Source organism: Anopheles darlingi, chromosome X (genome assembly GCF_943734745.1).
Source record: "Anopheles darlingi chromosome X, idAnoDarlMG_H_01, whole genome shotgun sequence".
NCBI classification, from domain to species: Eukaryota; Metazoa; Arthropoda; class Insecta; order Diptera; family Culicidae; genus Anopheles; species Anopheles darlingi.
Genome location: NC_064873.1, coordinates 9,005,418 through 9,024,395, shown reverse-complemented (window position 1 = coordinate 9,024,395; position 18,978 = coordinate 9,005,418). Strand labels below are relative to the sequence as shown.

Here is an 18,978-nt window from a genome sequence, read left to right as displayed (position 1 = left end):
CCAGCAGCAGCGGCAGTAACGAACGCGGATGGTGCTTGCCCGCTAGAACGGCAGCGGTGGTGCGACCTCCCGCAGCACCGTAAGGCTGCACACGCAGAACTTAAGCGCAGACTTTAAAAAAAGATAGGAAAGGGGCAGTCCGGCTGTTTCTGGATAGGGATGGCATAGCGTGATAAGAAGATGTGTGGAAAGCGAGAGGGCGAGCTAGGCAGAGTCTAGGTGGAGAGTAGGGCCTATGCAGAGCCCCACAAAGGGGACTTAAAGGCTCTTATGGGCATCTAGAAGCCGCCAGGTGGAGATAATGCCAGGTTAGGAGGGAGGCCTCGAGCGACAACCGTTTTCCTTGTTCTAGTTTAAGTAATAAATGGTCTGATTTAGAACAACAAATCGAAGTTGTTGCTGGCAACAACCACCATGGTAATCAATTTTGTGAACGCAGTGCCGTTTACGAAGCATCGGAGGGTCTGTCGCATATATGCAGCTTTAGCATCCTGATCGATCGATGTAATCTTTCAGCGTTCAAGCCGTGTAGCGTGCCCTGCTGTGCTGTGGTCAAGCCGTGATAGTAAACTACGTGGTTTTGAATCATTACATGTGCGATCGCTGCTACCTGCATCATTGCAAGGTGTGACTGCCTCGAAAAGAACATTTCGGTTAGTGCGTTCCTTGCAGGATCACATACATCTTTAACCACCGCGATTTGCTCCCGATCGCGGTCTTGTCGCGGCGCTTTTGTGCTGCTTTTCCCCGCCGCCACTGATGCTACCGCTGCCAATAGTATTTGCACCTGAGCAGCATGCAGTACGGCCCTTCCTATCGCGGCGGCAAGCACGACAATCTGCATTGCACGCATCTCTTTGTGGGAGGGAACACCGTGGAGCGCGAGTTGATGATCGAACTTATTTGTCTGAAAGAGCGCCAAGTGCAAAACAATTGATGCGGTCTGCATTGCACTCCCAGTTTTGCATACATTTATTGATAGCCATACTTATTGATTTCAAGTTGGTGAAGTTGTGCATCTTGTTATTGTGCGTTTAAAGTGCTTCGCAACAAAGTTCGCTTCCGATCGCATCGACGAAATACATCCACATCGGTAGGTAAGTATAATTCCCCCAATCAATAAAAGCCATGCATTAATCGTTCTCCTTGATAATTCCAGCACCACGAACAGACTTGCAACATTGAACACTACTACCACACACATAACCCGACTACTAACTTGACCAAGGAAACAGCTGGAGTTTCCAGCACCCCAGCACTGAGCGAGAGGGAGAAAGGGAGAACAGAACACAGAGAGAAACAGAGGGGAGTGTAAGAGAGATAGAGATCCCCAATACCTCGGTAGAAGATCAGTACCACCAAGAACGATCGAAGACGAGAGAGGAGAGAGAGCGCGAGAACTGCGCATGTCCAATTTTTTTGCTCTCCAGAAACCGACCAATCCTGAGCAAGCTCTAATTGGAACCCAGCAAGCCAAAATTTCCGCTCTTGTGAGAAGTTGTGAACCTCACTTTCCTTGGTGAGAAGGCTCGCCCTTGTGAGAATTTGTGAACACCACTTTCCTTGGCGAGGTGGCTCTATAGCGGCCCTAAAAGGGTGCCACTATGCAGCCCTATAGTGAGCACATTTCTCACTATGGGGAAAAATCTCAGTATCCCCATAGTGAATGGTCGGGTGGGTCGTATCCTTTGACTGTCAAAATCAAATCCAACATGGCGGTGGATGGACTTTTAAAGACGTCTCGGGCGCACCAACGCCATCGCGATTGTCACGTTCTTGGAACGTGTAGTAGTAGTAGTAGTGGTGCTGTTGGCTTTATTTTTATTTACAAATCCCCCTGCTCCTTCTTCCTACCCTTCTTCGCTGCTCTACCAGCAGCAGCTGACGTGTGTATTTAGGTGGAAGGGAGGGGAGGGTGCTGGTAGCACGACTGGAATGATGTTGCTGTCAGCTGGTGGTAGGTGCAACGCTGCTTCTTCGTCCACCGTAAAGTGTCTCTCTGCAGGATCGCTTGTTTATCGCATTGTGCCACCACCTTTTTACAGCCACCCGCCGCTATTAAGCCGTCTGCCCGACAAACATTTGCTCGCCGCTTGATCGCCAAAGCCGCCGTTTCTTCTTGCTCCACCCCTGCTTCGTTGCTCGCTGCTGGTGCTTCTGCGGATTGCAAAATCCCTACACCACTCGCCTCGCGGGATAGTAGCGAGAGGCTGGAGTGCAGCAATAGCCGTGTAGCCGTGTAGTTGGCTGTTAAGTGAAATCGAATGTCCGTAGCAGACGTTTTACTGGACGCGCGTGAAGAGAGTAGTCTGTGAATGACCCCCTAGAGCTCGTTGTGACGCTGACGGCATTAGCAATCATCGCGGCAGACTGGTACGAAATGCGAACTAATCGCTGAAACCGATGCACACGCAGCACACAGTTACATATGACCGACTGAGGTGTCCGGAAACAAACATCATCAGCAACAAGCAACGGAGCATGATGCAGCGACGGCCCACTACATCGTACGTTGCGTTGTCGCTCGTGGTCGTGTTCGTAGTCTCCTACAGTGACTACGCGGGGGCAACCCTCGTCACAAACGTAACCAGCAGCCAGCAGCAGGTCAGCTCATCGAGTGCCAACGATGCCGCCTCGGCTATGGTCGATGCGTTGGTAACGGCTACGGAGGGGCAGATACCGCCAATTCCCGAAAATCATTCGTACGATCGTGCGCAGCGCATCGTGGCCCGGAAAGGCGTCAGCAGCGAGACGGCGGTAGCACGTAACGCATCCTCCCCAACCGAAGACATTGTCGCCGCCGTAGCACCACCGCCAGCGTTGTTAAGGCAGCCTACGGCTGTAGCGAATGGGACGGCCAGCCCGGTGACAAACACCAACAGTAGCAGTACTTCCGTTTCCAGCACCACGACCGGTGCCAACAGCTCCGCAACACGGAGCCATCCGGCCACCGTCAACTCACCGCAGTTGCCGCACAACACCAGCAACGCTTCGCTCCCACCATCGACCGGTGTGACGGTGGGACGCAATCAACAGACCATCGTCTCCAACGTAACCGTTGGATTACCGATCATGACGTCGACGTCATCGAAACCCAGCACCACCAGTAGCAACACCACTACAACCACCTCCAAGGCACCAGCCACGTCGTCCACAACGTCCACATCATCGACGACGACGACGACGACGACCACAACCACAACAACCGCCGCACCCAGGAAGCCCAAGGTGGTGTACTCGATCGAAGATGAACCGAGGCTGGTGCAGGCGGCCAAACCGGGCTACTCGCTGCCAGCGGCAGTGCCGTTCGACGAGCCGCTCGACAGTTCCGGTCGGCTACGCGTCGACGAGCCGCTCGTCCAGCTGTCGAAGGAGTATATCGCACCGGCTGGACCGAACCGGCGCGACTACGTTCTACCGATCGTGACGCTCATCTTCGTCGTGCCACTGCTGCTCGGTCTGTTTCTGCTTTCCTACCGGCGCGCCAAAGAGTTCTGGCTGACGCGCCACTATCGTCGCATGGATTTCCTGATCGATGGCATGTACAACTACTGAAGGGGCATTAACTACTACTGCTGCTATTACTACTACCACTACTACTACTACTACTACTAGAGCATAAGTGCCTACCTAAAATTCCCATTTCGCCCTTGCCCTTGCTTCCCTCCCGTTCTTTCTGTGACCGTACTCCCTTTCCCGTTCCCGCTTTTTCCCGAAGGGCGACGGTGGGACGCTATATGATTGGCGGATGGCCCACAGCCGCGCATGTGAACCGTATCTCTAAGCTAGTTTAGATAGTAAAAGGATGGTGCACCGCAGGTGCCGTAACAGTGATTGATTTCGAAATTAAGATTGCGATCCGGTATGCAACTGGAAGACAAATGACGAAGAATACGACGACGCAACACAGGATGAACGCAATGCGGCTTCCGAGGCGTGGTGCTAGTTGATAAGTAGTGACTTACAGGGATATCTTTGTAACAGGATCGGCTCTGGTGATGTATCTTCCGTATTTTTTTTACTTTTCAAGTTTTTCCCGTTTTGGTTTTTGATGTAAGTTTTATTCGATAGTTTTGCTAACAAAAAGAAGAAAAAAAAACCAAACAAACAAAATATTTTGGCTGGTATTCATTTTTCTACTAACCTTTTCCGGGGGTCCGAACTGGAAGTATAATATTTCGAAGTATTTAGACGGTAAGGTAAGCGAATTTCCCCTGCTGCGTGTCGTCCTCTCTTTCTCTTTCGCTCTTCTGCTTCTCTTCACTCTCACACACATTCTTGCTGCCTGCAACTACTATCGTATGGAAGCAGTTGCAAGTAAGCCATAGCGCGTGGCGGACGGAAAATGCGAAATGCGGTTGCCAGCTTCTTTTATTCCATCGTCGTCAACTGGTCCTCACTCCTTATCTGGCCTTAGTAAGGGGAGATAGAGGCTAGTGGCGCGATAAAGTAACGTTAAAACCCCCATTGTTTGACTTGGTTTGTAGGCGTCGCTGTCACTTTAGTCCTCTAAGCCTAAGCCTAATACCTCATCAAATGGATTGTTGTTCAAAGCCAGAATTCGAAAGCAGCAGCAACAATGAATTGCCTTCAAAGTCGAATCCATTGCCGATTTTTGGAGCATCTTTGAACATACTCGCTTATCACAGCTACAAGGGCAAAACGTAGATCGAAGTGTGACACGGATGCTGGTGAAGAAGTGAGGCACAAAAACAATGTTTCGAAAGAAAGTAGTAGTTCCCAACACAATCGTATACGGGTAGGTATATTGGAGCATAACAAGTGTGAAGATGTCAGTAACAGTAGAACAAATTAAAAAAAAAAACGAAGAAGCAAAAGCAGGACAAAAACCTGCCTCTAGCACGCAGACGACAGCGATCGATCGCGATCACAGTTAATATCATCGGCACCCCCGATCGGGGTGGAAGGGGGAAAACGGGGAATCCTTACGAGTCCGGATAGGTCTGGCGTACCGGCTCCAGCGTCGTCAGTATGTAGTCCCGCTTGGACTGCTTGGACCGGTAGAACAGATCGTTCGTACCGTGCAGCCAATCCAGCACCCCCAGCACCCCGTAACACTGGTTGAACCTGGAACGAAGGAGGAGGAGGAAGAGAAGAAGAAGAAGAAGAAGAAGAAGAAGGAGGTCGGCGGGCTGTTAAACGCTCCGATCGATCGAACCGCTGGAACCTACTTGAGATGATGGAAATCGTGCTGCTCGGGGCTGGGCAGAAAGGGCAGATGGTAACCGGAGTGTACGTGCAGCGTGTTCGAGATCGCTACCGTAAACCAGAGCCAGGCGACCGAGATGTGACACCCGGTCGCCAGCACACCGATCGTAACCGGTAGCAGATTGCTGAGCGCGTGCTCGACCGGATGGCAGTAGATGGCGGTGATCGCGATCGGGGCCGTCCACTCGTGGTGCCGCTTGTGGATGAAGCGGTAGAGGCGCCCGTGGTGCAGCAACCGGTGGCTGTAGTAGAACAGTGGTTCCTCGATCAGCACGCACACGGCCAGCTGCCAGAGCCCGGTGAGGAAGGTCGGCAATTGCCGGATCTGTGTGCGGCTCTGCACCGGCAACAACCAGTAGACACCGAACATGAGGGGTAACCCGATGGCGAGCTGGTTCAGCAGTACCTGCCGTATGGCGGCCCGGAGCCGCCCCGGTTCGACCGGTTCGTTCGTGCCCGGTTGCACCTTGTAGCGGCGCAGAAAGGCTGGCCGGCCCGTGACGTCGGCGAGCGTGTAGAGCGTACCGATCGACCAGTACACGACCGACGTGTACACCCACGTACCGACGATCCACAGTAGCGGCGCATTGTCACCTGTGCGTGTGTGTGTCGTACATCAAGGAGGGAGTATTGATTGTTGATTGAGCCAATTACGATCGTGAATGGATTGATGATATACCGGTGAGATCGAGCAGGCGATCCCAGAGCGACTGCCACAGGCTGCCCGACGCATCCCAGAACACACGGAACTGGTGCGCCGGCAGATCGAACAGCTCCGCCGTCAGCGACATGATGATCCTCCAGAAATCCTCCGTAGCTCAAGCAGCAGCAGCAGCAGTAGCAGCAATCACCAGTAAACTCTTGACGACGATCGCACAATCAAAGCACAAAATATATATTCTCTCTCTCTTCCGCTGGTGCGTCCTGCTGCCCCCGGGTGGTCACTTACGCTTCTGTGTTCCGATCCGATACAACCGAACCCAGCGCGCCGACGAGGTCGATGCGCGACAAGTACTGCGTCTCGGTGCTTTGTGATCAAGCGGGGCTTTGTGTTCGCGGGCGCGCGGACCAATTGATTCGACCGCCAGTGCGGCGAGAGAGCAACCGCGCAATCCCGTTACCCGTATGCGTGTGCGTGTTCTTCTGTGCATCATCATCTTTGTTGTGTCTCGCTCAACAGCAACAGCAGCAGCAACAGCAGCAGCAACAGCAGCAGCGGTAGTAACTGAACGCTCTTCAATTGCTTTACTATTACATACAACCAGCACGCATTTTTTTTCTCGCTCTCTCTCTCTTTCTTTTTCTCACGTCTTTATTGTGCGAAAGGCCTAGTGGCAGTCGCGCAGCACTTGGCAACGCGGTTCGCGCACAATGGTTGATCCTGTGTTTCTCGCACGGTGGTTAACGAAATGGTCGATTACCATCAGCAAGCCGAATCGATATGCTATTGAAAACGAAACCCAAAAAGGGGGGAGGGAGGGGGAAGCAAATTTGATTCCAGATTCCTCCACCAACGAGTTCGCCGCTCGTTGCTCTATCCAACTCTGTCCAATGTAAGGCAACAACTACTACTACTACTACTAGTACATAGCATTCTAAAACCATAGCATAGAGCCATTCGGAGTTCCTCGTTTGGCTTAATCACAGCCGGTACACAATTACATAAGTGATTCCATGGACATCCCGGGGTGTGTCCACACTAATTGGCACAGGTTTTGAGTGTTGGAAAGGAAGAGTCCAGGATCCAGCGAACTGAGCGAGCATCGCATCGGTTCGGGGTAGGTTATCTCTGCCATGTTTTTTTGTTGTTATTGTTCGGTTTGCCCCGAGTAGAGAGGCCACTATCACACCGCGAGCATGACGCGAAAGATTTTCTTTTTCTTGCTGTTTTACTTCTAACTTCTCCTCCCAAAAACTCGAAACAAAAAATGCTGACGCGTCTAGACACTATCTCGAGCAAAGAACGCGAAAGCCAAGGAAAGGTCGTTGCTGATTATTTGGCCAGCTAAAGATTAACTCCGGCCAGGCGGTAAGGCGATAACGAGGCACCATGTTGGGGGGGGGGGGGGGGACCTTCTCCAATCGGAATAATCCCGCCAATGGTCGCTCCGCTTTGCGACCCCCCAGCCAGCCCGCCAGTTTATGGCGTATATTCAACGATCGGGAACAGCGCAATACAGTGGCCGGTGTTGCCGTTGTTGTCGGTAGCGAATTAGGTGTTTCTTGATAACAGCCAAGGGGGAGGGGGGGAATTTGTGACCTCGGCCTGCGTCCTTTATCCGCCGGCAGCTATATCGCGGCAGCAGTTGCATGAGAACAGCAGCAACAACAAAAACAAGAACAACAACAACGGGCAGCAGCCTGATAAGCGAGAACTGTAGAGGAGCTCAAAAGTGCTGGTCAAGTTCTGCTCGGGTCATACAGCCAGTTATCTGAATCACAGCCGCATGGCTTTCCTTTGAGGTCATTGTACAGCAAAGCATTTTGTAGAATTTCTATCCTTTGTTCCTTTTTTGATGAAAAGATTCGTCCATTTTTGTTACAAAATTTCCAACATTTCTTTTGACAACAACAACAAAACATCCAAGTAGTTCAGAAGCTAGTCAGGACGGCAGTTCAGCGCGGTTGACGTACTAACAGGTTACGAATAGCTCGAAAATTCGTCGATAACCTTTATCTGCCGATAATTCATCGATAACCTTGATGTGGGGAGCAAGCATTTAGCACCGACAATTACAACGACACCACAAACGAGAGTGGCGCTAATAAGATGGCCAACTAGCAGCCGAGTCTGGCCAAGAGGGACCGCGTACTTGCATACTAAGGATGGTTGGCCTATGTTCAGAGAAGTGGCACCTTAGGTACTTCATGAGTGAGATGATGAGATAGCGAGTGATTTTGAATCCAACATGTTGTACTGGTTGTTTTTTTATGTTTTCATCCTTTTCCCTTCCTAATACATTCATTTACTAAATTTGCTTATCAAACATGTAAGAATGGCGATTTTTTTCCCTTCATTATTCATTTCTCCAGCGCCAACAACACAAAACAAAAGTATCATGAACTTGAATTGAAACATGCAATCCTGATAATAGGTGGCGCCACTTGTGTTGGGATGAAGATTCTCAGTCCTGTTTGTTAAATCGTTTTAAGAGACCATTTGTTTGTTTATCTTTACAACACAATAAGTGGCTGGTCAAAATATTAACTATACCTTTTTTTTCTAGAGTTAAAAATGTGACGAGTTTTGTGCCTGGAAAGCCTAATTTGCGGATAAGTTTAGTCGTCTTTTTCCATATGAAGAAAACGGCTGCTGAAAATGATCGTTTGTTGGTATAGTGAATATACTTTAACACAAAAAGAAAACTGAAAACTGATGTCAAATATTTAGAGGCGAGGATTTTAACATTAACAACAACGAACGTTCGGATCAACAACAACAAAAACGGACAAAGAAGATTTAAAGAAAATCTTTCAATTTATATAAAGCGTGCGATAAGACACCTATAGAAGCCACGGGAATGATGCAACAGATGTCACATTGTGTCCTTCCGCAGGCGTTGGGAAGGGAAGAAGGACGTACAAAGAAGGATTCTCACTGTCTGTATTGCGCGCCAACAAAGAGAAACCGCAACTTGACGCCCCCTGTTGTATGGGGTCGCAAATTAGCAGGATACCTTCGGAACCTAGAACCACTCCAACCGCCATCGCGCATGCCAGGATCGAACGTCATTCTTTGCTCCCCACTTTCTCCGTTTAAGCAACTTTCTCCATTGGGTTCGCGCTCGCCAACGCGTGCTCACTAGTTCTGTATCCGTCAGACCGGCCACCTGTGCGCCGGTGACCCTGAGCCTGAGGTTTTTGTTTTGCGGCGGATGGTTGCGGAAGCATCCATCCAAAAATAAAAAAAAAACATCCCAAAGACCCAATCGTTGGAAGAGCTCCGAAGAGGTAAACTGCATCAGCTGCAACTATATTGCCGCCGTCGTCGTCGTCGAAACAAAGGGACCACAGCGGGAATATTGTGCGCGCGAAAGACTGTGAGGATGGGTGTATGTGAGAGAGAAAGCGAGCGAAGTGTTTGTTGTGCAAATTCTGCTGCGTAGTAGTGTCACGTCCCCCCAGTAGCGCCCGGTATTCTAGCCGCTCACTGAAAAGTCCATCGGTTTCGAGGAAGAAATCGATTGATTGATTTTTCCATTGTTTTGGAAGTCGGTTTGAGGTCCGTGTCAGCTGTCGTGGCGTGACGTGACGACTACTAACCGCCGGCAAAGGGAAAGGACAAATTTAGTCCGCCCGAACGTGTAAACAACGTAAACACTTACTTGGCACTGTTATTGTTTGAAACAGGTTAAGGACGAACTCCCAACGACCGGAATGGCGTTGGACCACCAGAAGCAGCACATGACTGACACGGAGCTCGAGCAGGAGCACCAGCAGCAGCAACAGGAACAGGAGACACCTTCAATGCGGACGGAACCGATGGTGGTTGAGTCACCGAAGCCACGGTTGCTGTCCTCGCTCTATCACTTCCTGGTGATAGTCAGCTTCTTTCTGATCGGTTTCGCCGCGTTCCGCAATACCCTGACCTGGTATGGGTGACCCCCCTTCTTCTGTCTCTCTCTCTCTTCTTCTCACACTTGCTTCCACGTCTTGCTCCTCCTCCTCCTCCTCCCTTCCTGTTGCTAGGCATCTGCAGCGATTTTGGGGCGCATCCGGAGACTTTTGGCAGTCGCAGTGGGACCGCTTCATCGACTTCACCGGTGACGATCCGGCCCGGCTCTGGGTGCACACGACGACGCTCTTCACGATGTGCGTGTACTGGTGCGTCGGCGGTATCTACACGCTGTTCGATCTGACGGGCTGGCCGGCCACGATCCGGCGCTACAAGATGCAACCGGGCACGAACGAACCGGTCGACCGTGGCCGGTTGCTGCGCGTCATCGGCACCGTCCTGCTCAACCAGACCGCCGTCGGTGTACCGATGGCGTACTGCATGTACCGGGCGATGTGTGTACGCGGGTTGCGCGAACTGCGCGAGCTGCCCACCTTCCACTGGGTGCTGGCCGAGCTGTCGTTCTGCATTTTCGTCGAGGAGATTGGCTTCTACTACGCGCACCGGTTGCTGCACCACGGGCGCCTCTATCGCTTCATCCACAAGCGGCACCACGAGTGGACGGCCCCGATCGCGATCACCGCCATCTACTGCCATCCGGTCGAGCACGTGTTCAGCAACCTGCTGCCACCGTTCGTCGGTATCTTTCTGCTCGGCAGCCACGTCGCCGTCGCCTGGCTCTGGTTTACGCTCGTCATCCTTTCCACGCTCAACGCCCACTCCGGTTACCATCTGCCCTTCTTTCCCAGCCCGGAGGCGCACGATTTCCATCATCTCAAGTAAGTCGCACGAGCCATCATCGGAGCTCAAACTCCGTCCATCAGAGCTCAACCATCCGTTCGCTCCCCTTCTATTAGGTTCAACCAGTGCTACGGGGTGCTGGGGGTGCTGGATCGGATACACGGTACGGATGCCCTGTTCCGCAGCACCAAGGCCTACGCCCGCCACATCATGATGCTGAGCTTCATACCGGCCCGCGAAGCGTTCCCCGAATCGGCCAAGAAGGCGGCGCTTTGAATCGACCGCTCGGTCGGTCGACGATAAATCGGCCGCGATGAACCGCGATGATTACCTAGCCCAGCCCGTAGGTTGATTACATATACAAACACACACACCCACACCACCGTCGGTCGGCGCGGCTCGGAAGCAGGGAAAATGGAGGCAAAACCAAGGAACAGGATGTTCGGCATTGGAATAAGGCGCAGCAGCAGCAGCAAAAGGCAGAAGTTGCCGGCTACTTACACCAATACAAAAAGAAAGGAACGAAAACCGTTGGACTGATGGGGGTTTTGCTGGTATCTTAACGCAGTTCACACCTCTACAGATGTAACCCCCCCCCTCCCCCCCAACACACTCCCTCGCTCCTGCACGGTGCGCGAGCTGCCGTTTTGGGGCCGTTAGCGATCAAGCACACACTTTGACAGCATGCAGAGGCGGACCACAGTTTTGCAACTCTAGTAGCACTAACACTAGCAGCGCACAACGTGTCCCCCCCCCCCCCCCCCCGTTGGTTTGATCTATGGTTCTATTAACCGTTTTCTATTTGACCGAATAAACGTATCGTGTTGTGAATCACGATCACGACACATCATCAACTGGGTGCCTGGGAAAGCGGGGAAAAGATGGCGATGTCGTGATGCCGACCAACGGATCTGATGAAAGAAAACTGTTGTTTCAAATTCGAGTTCGGAAAATTGGGATAAAAGCGGCTGGGGCTGCTACCTGCCCCCGGGAAACGTATGAAAAACGTATGGATAGTGATAACGCGGTTCGGTTTGAATGGTTTCCATGCGCATTTTATTTGTATTTTAATGACTCACGTCCGTCCCTCCGCCCGTCCATTTCTCGCCAATGCTCCGTGTGAGTTGGTTTTCTTTGTTTTGTGTTAATCTGTACTTGTATCATTATTTTTGCTTTGCTCGAAATTATGAAAAGCTGCTCCATCCAGCTCCTTGTGTGTGCCCTTTGCCACCCCTCCTCCCCGGGGCGGGGTTGTATAATACAATATGTTTTGCCTAAAGAGCGGGCGCGAGTGATAAGCGAAATGAATTGTGTGGAGGAAAGTGGCATCCGGGCAAACTGCTGTGTGTATGGGTTTCTGGGAGCTGCTATCCCTCTCTCCCCCGCACCCACCCACTCCACCCATCTTCCGGCCTGATCGCTCGCAACCGTCCATAAAATGGTTAAAATACATCTTCCCGTGTTGCACAACAAATTTACCATTATTTGCTCCCCCAAAGAGCCCCAAGCACTGGTTAACGCCGGCTCGAAAGTCTTCTGCCAGCAGACGCAATAGTGACAGATAGTGATAGCAGTACAGTGTCACATTAGTTAACAAACACTGTTCGTTTCGCACACAGTAACATAGTTAACATACACTGCGCATTGGCATTCGTTTGTTTTTAAATCTGACGAGAGCTAGGCCCTTTCGCCTGGCTTCCTGCTCGACCGTCTCTCAACTCAGTAGTAACAACACTCGGTAAGTCTCTTAATGGATAAACTAAGAAGAAAAACACAAAAGAAACACCGGGTGGCCAAAGGTCCTTAAAGACAGAATCAGACCGGAATTCATCCCCGGATCGCACGCAACGCGTATCGGTCGTGTGCAGTAGTTTTCGCTTTCTTGTGCGCTTTCAGAGACGACTTGTCGAAACAACTGGAGGAGAGACAGCAGAGCAATACAATACTGTACCGTGACAAAAACTAGCGCCCTAAAGCTTCGCGATCCTCGATGTCCAGGCGTTTCGCAAAACTTTGTTTCTTATCTTTTGCTTTTATTCTTGAGATTTCTTGTGTGATCGAACAGAGGCTGCGTAGCCGTATTGCGAATAAAACAATAAAAAAAAAAACAAAACGGCGGCAACGTCCGCCACGGTGTGGCCACGGGTTTAACAGGATGCGAGGAGCTAGCTAAAAGTAGTAGGAGGATGAGCCGCTGAGGCACACGGAGGCGCATCAGTGGTGGGCGTTGTGTTATGTGTGCTATAAATATCCGATAAAAATATGTGAGGGAATGGATAAAAAGATTGCTATATACGTTATCGTCCGCCGTGCGCCTAGACGAGAGAGGCAGAGGCAGGGAGAGGAGAGGGAGAGAAAGAGACAGCGCGTCAAACGCGCTTCACCGGCTCGTGCCCACATCCTCACATCTACAGACCCCACGATCACAGCTAGCACTTCCTTTCTTATAAATATAATATGTTTTCCGCCTGCATACGCTTCCTGGCGCCGATCGTCAATTCATTCGACTGTTACCTAAAAACATCCAATCCTGCTCGAGTACCGGACAGGGCTCCCGCCACTCAACGATCAACCCGCCGCTCACTAGTAAAAACCACTTTAACCACTTAAAACAACACAAACGAATTCTTTACAAAATATAAATAAAGCGCGAAAAAGAGGGGGGAAGCCATTTGCTAGTACCGACGCCGTTTGTGGAAGCGAAAGGGTCCTTGGGCCTTTTTTTGTGTTTGTTTTTTTGTTTATAAAAGTTCGGCCACGGTCTGGGTTGTCTCTGCTATTACAAGTACTTTGTTCGAGTTTCACGAGTATCGGCACTGAACTACAGTCGCGGGCATTTTGCAAGAGTATTCTAAATTAAAAACAACAGAAATGAAAAACAAAACTAATATCTTATGCTCCCTGGCTCCCACTCCTCCTGCAGCCCACTAGATTTTAATATCCGTGGCGAGTTAATGGCCCGGGTGATGTAAACGAACCCTCCACCCCGCCGCCTCGGCGAATTCGGTGGCCTTAAAGCTTGTTGGTTACCGTGTTGTTTGTGTTTGTAAGACTTATCATAATTTTGGCAAGAATTGATTAAAAACGATTGATATCTGAGTTTTGACATGTCTATGAATGTGTCTACAGTGCATATAGATATGCTATACATGTTTGCATATTATCAATTGGGCGATACAGAAAGAGAGAAAGAGAAAGCGAGAGGGAGAGCGAGATAAAAGGACATTCAGAGGTATATGTAATATAGCATAAACTATCCCCTTACTTCCCTTCCTCTTTCTTTCTCTCTCTCTTGCTCTCTTTCGCTTTCTTCGCTGCTCTCATTACGACTATATAAGTTTGCTATATAAAATCTATGAATGCCGTAACGGATTGCACATAGTAACGAGTTTCCACGAAAAACAGTACGGTACATTAAATTTGATAGTTTCTCATTCTTGTTAATGTTAAAGCGAAATGATTTGCGATTGGCACGTGGTTTTACGAATACATCGTTACATTGCGCATCGGGCCCCCGGCGGGGATGCGTCAGACCTACTTGCACAGACGCGTTCGCCGAATGCGTTGGAGGCTTTAGCGATCTCATGGCTCGGTCCGGAAGAGTCAGGTGGCCTCGCGCAAGGATAATCAATCGCACGCCCACTCACTACCCGCCATACACGCGCACACACACATATAAACTCACAGATATACATACAGATACGCGCACACATACACAGCACAGCTTAGCTAAATAGTAACCGTTGGCAAGAGGAAATAAGACTAATTCGGTACATGGAGGAGCGTGTTGGTGGTCGAGGATATTTGTAATGCCATTACATACACATTAACCACTACGAGCGACAGTGGAGAAATCCTATTCGGTTTTCATCCTCATTGCTGACTCTTTGTGTAATTGCTAACATACGTCTAAGGTTTGCGTTTGCGTTGTGTGTGTGAGAGAGAAAGAAAGAAAAAGGAGAGCGAAAGAAAGAAAAAGAAAGAGTAAGAGTGAGAGAAAGAGAGAGAGAGAAAGAGAGAGAGAAAGAGAGAGATAGAACGAGAGCGAAAAAGGATCAATTGGTGGGGTGGGTGGGATGCAGTGCATCAATCGTAAACCGTTTGAAATCCAAACTAACAGTCAGCCTTGTTTCCGTTGCTTGCACATTCGCTTCCGAGGAGTGTATGTAGAATATAAATAGTTTGTTTTTTTTTTGTTCTAAAAGAGAAGGCACATACTTAGTTCCTTGCATGTAGTACTTCCAGCTCTACTTGTTTCCTAACCAATGGGTGTGTGCGTGCGCGTGTTTTTATGTTTGATTACTAGTTTGTGCTAGCCGCCAAAAGCCAACGAGGCCATCTTAGATACCTTTGCATAGCCCTATAGTGTGCTAGTGGGCCTTACATTTCGGCGCTTTGCGACTATTGATCGAGGAGTAAAAAGACAGAGGAAAATGGCAACAAGATGGGGAAAGCCTAACCGGTTGGTTCAGGTTAGGGGTCGGGTAGCTCCGACTTCCGACTTCAAGTACGGTGCGGCAAACCACTCTGCGGGCACGCAAGGGTAGAGCGTAATAGGTATGCGTTTCGCGCTATAACATGTAGCATGAACATCGGCTCCTTCGCACCATCGGCCCGAAAGCTGAACGGCGTGCGTCAACCGTGGTAGAGGTGCTGGCCGCTTTTGCGACACTCCTAGCTCCTGTGCGCTGCGCCCGCCGCGTAATAGTCGAACATAGTTTAAAGGGGATCTATATCTAGTTCCGGTGGTCCCAATAGGTCCGGTTTCTTTCTAACCAGCAGGTACACTTCCATATGGTCCTTACCTTTGACGTAGACCTTACCGCGTGGTTCGAAGTCGTAGCGTTCGCTCAGCACCGGCACACAGTCGCTGCCCACCTGTATCCGACCTGCTACCCCAGTCGAGTCCATCCGGCTAGCGACGTTAACGGCGTCGCCCCAGATGTCGTAGTACAGCTTGCTCGTACCAATTACGCCCGCCGTCACGTCGCCGAAGTTGTAGCCAACGCGCATGATCAGATTGAACTCTAGCAGGTCGCGGTTAAACGATTCGACCACCTGCTGCATCGCGAGCGCAAAGTCGACCAGCGCGTACAGATGCTCGTAGTTTTCACCACGACAGCTGGGATCCAGACCGGACGCCGCCATGAAGGTGCTACCGATGGTCTTAATCTTCTCGACGCACCGAAACTCGGGCCGCGCGAGCAGCTCGTCAAAGTCAGCGATCAATTCATTCAGCACGCGCAGATACTCCTTGCCGCCGAGATACGATTCGTCGTACATTTCGTTGAAGTTGATGATGCTAGCAAAGATGATACCGATGCCGTGGTGGTTCTCCGAGTACTTGGCCGTATTTTTCAGCTGCTCCGCCACATGCTTCGGGATGATGTTATGCAGAAGCATATCCGCCTGATTCTTCATATTCTGTACGCGTACTTTGTCCTGGCTCGCCACCGCGCTACCGTGGAAGCTCAGCCGGTAACCGATCTCAAACTCCCGATTGAGAAACCACACCAGCACCAGCAGCAAAAATAGATCGACGTAGATCTCGATCCGGTAATTGTTGAACCACTCGAATTGCGCCTGATGTAGCATTCGGCCTGGCGCCTCTTGTCCATCATCATTTCCGAGCGAACCGTTCTGTGCGACGATCGGCGAAGAGCCATTGTCGCCAACCTGCATCTCGAGCGCCGACAGTTGCACCATGTGACCGATGGCAATTCCGATGAACGCTACGGCCGTACCGAGCGCCATACAGTTACGCATGCCCCAGTTGAGCTGCGTGAAGTTACAGAAGTGCACGATGCAGATGTACATTAGGAAGCCGTAGTGGAACTCGAACACCCGAAACTTGGTGACATCCATCATTGCAAAATTCGAGAGAATGGAGATGACGGGCAGCGACATCAGGATACCGCCGCACAGATGCCACGGATACCAGTGGGAGGCGAGCTGCAGCAGGCAATCGTAGCAGCTGCGGCTAGTAATAGGGCGCGATCGGCGCACCGATGGTTTACGCGTTCGCCGGCACACCTGCTTGGTGCAGATGAACAATGCGAACAGCTGCACGGTACTGAACAGCACAAAGATGCATACCCACACCTTGTACGACTCAAGGTACACTGACGGTGACAGCAGAAACAGCGAGGTAGAGGTCGCCAGATAGATGGCGAACGAGACGAGCAGATCGATGTAGGTGTTGTACTTCGGAGTGGCAAGCGTTGGTGGCCCCGTACCTTCCAGTTCGGGGCCGAGCCCAATACAACCCATACCACCGGCTCCAAAGCCGATGCTCTCGTCCGTGCCGAAACGGTGCGCCTTCGAGCGGAACTCCTTTTCCATTAGCCGCGATTTAAAGCAGAGCGAAACGGGTAGCAGAGGCGGCTTCACGAGGTAGCTGCGCTGCGAGCGTGCATTGTCTCGTACGCAACGTATAAGCTGCAGATCGGACTGCTTGCGCAGTTGCTGCAAACAGGCGGCCAGTGGATCCGGATGCGGTTCTCTAGGACCAACGCAAGACTTTCCGGTACCGCTGCCACCGTCCGCGGCTATGCTCGTACCATTGCCACCGCGCAGGCTACCGTTCGGTGGATGCGAAACCGTACCCGTAGTCGGTCGACCCGTTTGCTCCAGTTCCGACCCAGTCACCATCGCACCCGAAAGGCTCGACTGCGAGCTGGTAAAGTAGCCGGATACGCGATGCATCGAAAGCGCAGCACTCTGGTTCATCAGCATTATCTGGTGCTGGATGCTCGACCGTCGACTGTTCGATCGAATGCCCGAGTCCTTGCGTGAGGTAGCCGACGGTGAGAGACTAGCACCGTCGGGACCGAGCAGCCGTGCGCTCGAACAGGCGGCCACAGATGCATGGCGAGCGTGCTGAGGTGGTCCGGTCGGTCCCATACCGTCCGTCTCGCCGTATGACGCTGTAGCAGCACTGATGGTGGAGCTACGTGGTCTACCGTGGCTTGTAGTGCCACCATTCCCACCGGTTATCAGTGCCCCGGTAGCACCGCGCGCCAGCTCGTGAATGATGGACGACCGATCCGTTGTCTGCGAGCGATAGCTTCCGGTTCGGGCGAACGGTGAGATGTCACTTCGCGATTGCGATATATACGATCGGACATCAATGATCTCGTCGATGAACATGGAACCGTCACCGCCACTACTACCTCCACCGGCAGCACTGGAACAGGAGGCACCGTTACCGGTCGCACCACTGCCCTGCTGTCTGCCGTCGGCCAGGGTATGGTTGCTGGGGCGTGGTGTAACGATCAGGATCGGTACGGTTTGGTAGCACCCTTGGCCAGCGATGTTCGTTTGACTGTTGTTCCCATTATCGCCACTATTTTGGGTAGTTCGCTGGTCAGTTCCAAACTCTACTAGCTGCGGAGCTATGCATGGCACTTCCTCTTCTCGACCCTTCACACTATCACAGTTTCTTGAACCACCTTCCATGTCCGCGTTCGATAGCGGTTCGTGGCGCTTTTTTAGCAGATTGCTCACCTTCCAGCATGATCGAAACGTGCTGGTGGTGTGGTGCGTCGACTCACCAAGTTGCTGCCCAACCGTTGGCTGCCAGTTGTCGTCGTAGTCATCGTCATTGTGCTGCAGTCTTGAAATCGAGCAGCTAGTTGCAGGATCGTGAAGTGAACGGCTACCAGTGGACTGTAGCTGCTGCACGCTGCACAGCTCCCGGGCCGATCCGTGGACGGCCGTTGTAGGCCGTTCAAAGTGATGGTGTTGTTCCTCTTCGCCACCCGTGTAAAACTCATCCGAAATCGACTTGGTGCTGATGATGATACGAGGTTTCTCCAGCGATTCGCGCTCGTTAATGGCAGTCGGTGGTGTGCCATCGCCGATCAGCTGCCGACCTCCATCACCACCTTTGACGGCCGAACGCAGGAATTTGGTCATTTTGGTAAGTGAGGCAAGCCGTGGCCGTGGGTTAGTGATTGGGGATGCATGCAACGAAGCGAAGAAAATGGGACCGGCTGGAGAAGCGGGCGGAACGGCCGGTTCAATGGAGGAAATGTTGGTCGCACTGCGCGACAAACACGAGCTGCCACCGGCATGGTCACTGCCACCGGTCAGTCCTTCGTCCAGCGGGGTCGTAGCGAACAGATGGTGATGGTGATCTGCGTGTAACCCAATGCTGGGTAAATCTTCGATCAGTGAGCTGCCTGGCTCCTCGCCAACCTTTTTGCCAACCACGAAGTATGTCCGATGTCCTGTCGCAAAGAGAGCAAATGGTCATTGAAAAGATACGATACCGACCGTTGATCCGAGAACGAGATCACGGCCACCTACCATCAACTTCCTCTCCTTCTTCGATGACGTATGAATCGCCCAGGAATCCGCACGTTTCCTCTGACACATGCACTTGGTCCGGT

At 51.4% G+C, this 18,978-nt stretch overlaps 4 protein-coding genes across 5 annotated transcripts in view; 2 read left to right on the top strand and 2 right to left on the bottom strand.

Moving 5' to 3' along the window:
- Positions 1-1,930: 1,930 nt before the first annotated feature.
- LOC125957269 (uncharacterized) lies at positions 1,931-4,156 on the top strand. Its single transcript, XM_049689861.1, has one exon. It carries the CDS (start codon positions 2,404-2,406, stop codon positions 3,553-3,555), a length of 1,152 nt encoding a protein of 383 aa, XP_049545818.1. The 5' UTR covers positions 1,931-2,403; the 3' UTR covers positions 3,556-4,156.
- A 575-nt stretch (positions 4,157-4,731) lies between these two features.
- On the bottom strand, positions 4,732-7,121 carry LOC125957292 (fatty acid hydroxylase domain-containing protein 2-like). 2 transcript variants are annotated; one of them, XM_049689908.1, is made up of 4 exons: positions 6,179-7,121; positions 5,909-6,089; positions 5,193-5,823; positions 4,732-5,088 (listed from the first exon to the last, which is right to left on the bottom strand). In XM_049689908.1, exons 2-4 carry the CDS (start codon positions 6,018-6,020, stop codon positions 4,947-4,949), a joined length of 885 nt encoding a protein of 294 aa, XP_049545865.1. In that variant the 5' UTR covers positions 6,021-6,089; positions 6,179-7,121; the 3' UTR covers positions 4,732-4,946. The 2 variants fall into 2 exon arrangements, with proteins under 2 accessions (XP_049545865.1, XP_049545857.1); XM_049689900.1 differs by having other exon boundaries at positions 5,909-7,121.
- A 2,232-nt stretch (positions 7,122-9,353) lies between these two features.
- Positions 9,354-11,332, top strand: LOC125957277 (fatty acid hydroxylase domain-containing protein 2-like). The gene is made up of 3 exons (XM_049689874.1): positions 9,354-9,821; positions 9,919-10,623; positions 10,702-11,332. The coding sequence occupies exons 1-3, from the start codon at positions 9,607-9,609 to the stop codon at positions 10,859-10,861; spliced, it is 1,080 nt and encodes a 359-aa protein (XP_049545831.1). The 5' UTR covers positions 9,354-9,606; the 3' UTR covers positions 10,862-11,332.
- Positions 11,333-11,409: 77 nt separating this feature from the next.
- LOC125957009 (adenylate cyclase type 9) overlaps positions 11,410-18,978 on the bottom strand; it is a 13,352-nt gene continuing 5,783 nt past the window's right edge. Inside the window, exons 5-6 of the mRNA XM_049689363.1 lie at positions 18,896-18,978; positions 11,410-18,816 (exon numbers count right to left, since the gene is read on the bottom strand). The exon at positions 18,896-18,978 is cut by the window's right edge and continues 18 nt beyond it. Of these exons, the coding sequence (XP_049545320.1) occupies positions 15,305-18,816; positions 18,896-18,978 (3,595 nt within the window). The 3' untranslated portion in view covers positions 11,410-15,304. The remainder of the gene's footprint in view (positions 18,817-18,895) is intronic.

Bases quoted from the DNA above. Each gene is read 5' to 3' on its own strand.
- LOC125957269 (XM_049689861.1), top strand. From the start codon at position 2,404: ATGCACACGCAGCACACAGTTACATATGACCGACTGAGGTGTCCGGAA.
- LOC125957292 (XM_049689900.1), bottom strand. From the start codon at position 6,020: ATGTCGCTGACGGCGGAGCTGTTCGATCTGCCGGCGCACCAGTTCCGT. The intron at 5,824-5,908 runs GTATATCATCAA...ACACACGCACAG, and splicing joins TCGCCTGCTCGATCTCACCG to GTGACAATGCGCCGCTACTG. The intron at 5,089-5,192 runs GTAGGTTCCAGC...CCTTCGTTCCAG, and splicing joins CACGATTTCCATCATCTCAA to GTTCAACCAGTGTTACGGGG.
- LOC125957277 (XM_049689874.1), top strand. From the start codon at position 9,607: ATGGCGTTGGACCACCAGAAGCAGCACATGACTGACACGGAGCTCGAG. The intron at 9,822-9,918 runs GTATGGGTGACC...TCCTGTTGCTAG, and splicing joins TTCCGCAATACCCTGACCTG to GCATCTGCAGCGATTTTGGG. The intron at 10,624-10,701 runs GTAAGTCGCACG...CCCTTCTATTAG, and splicing joins CACGATTTCCATCATCTCAA to GTTCAACCAGTGCTACGGGG.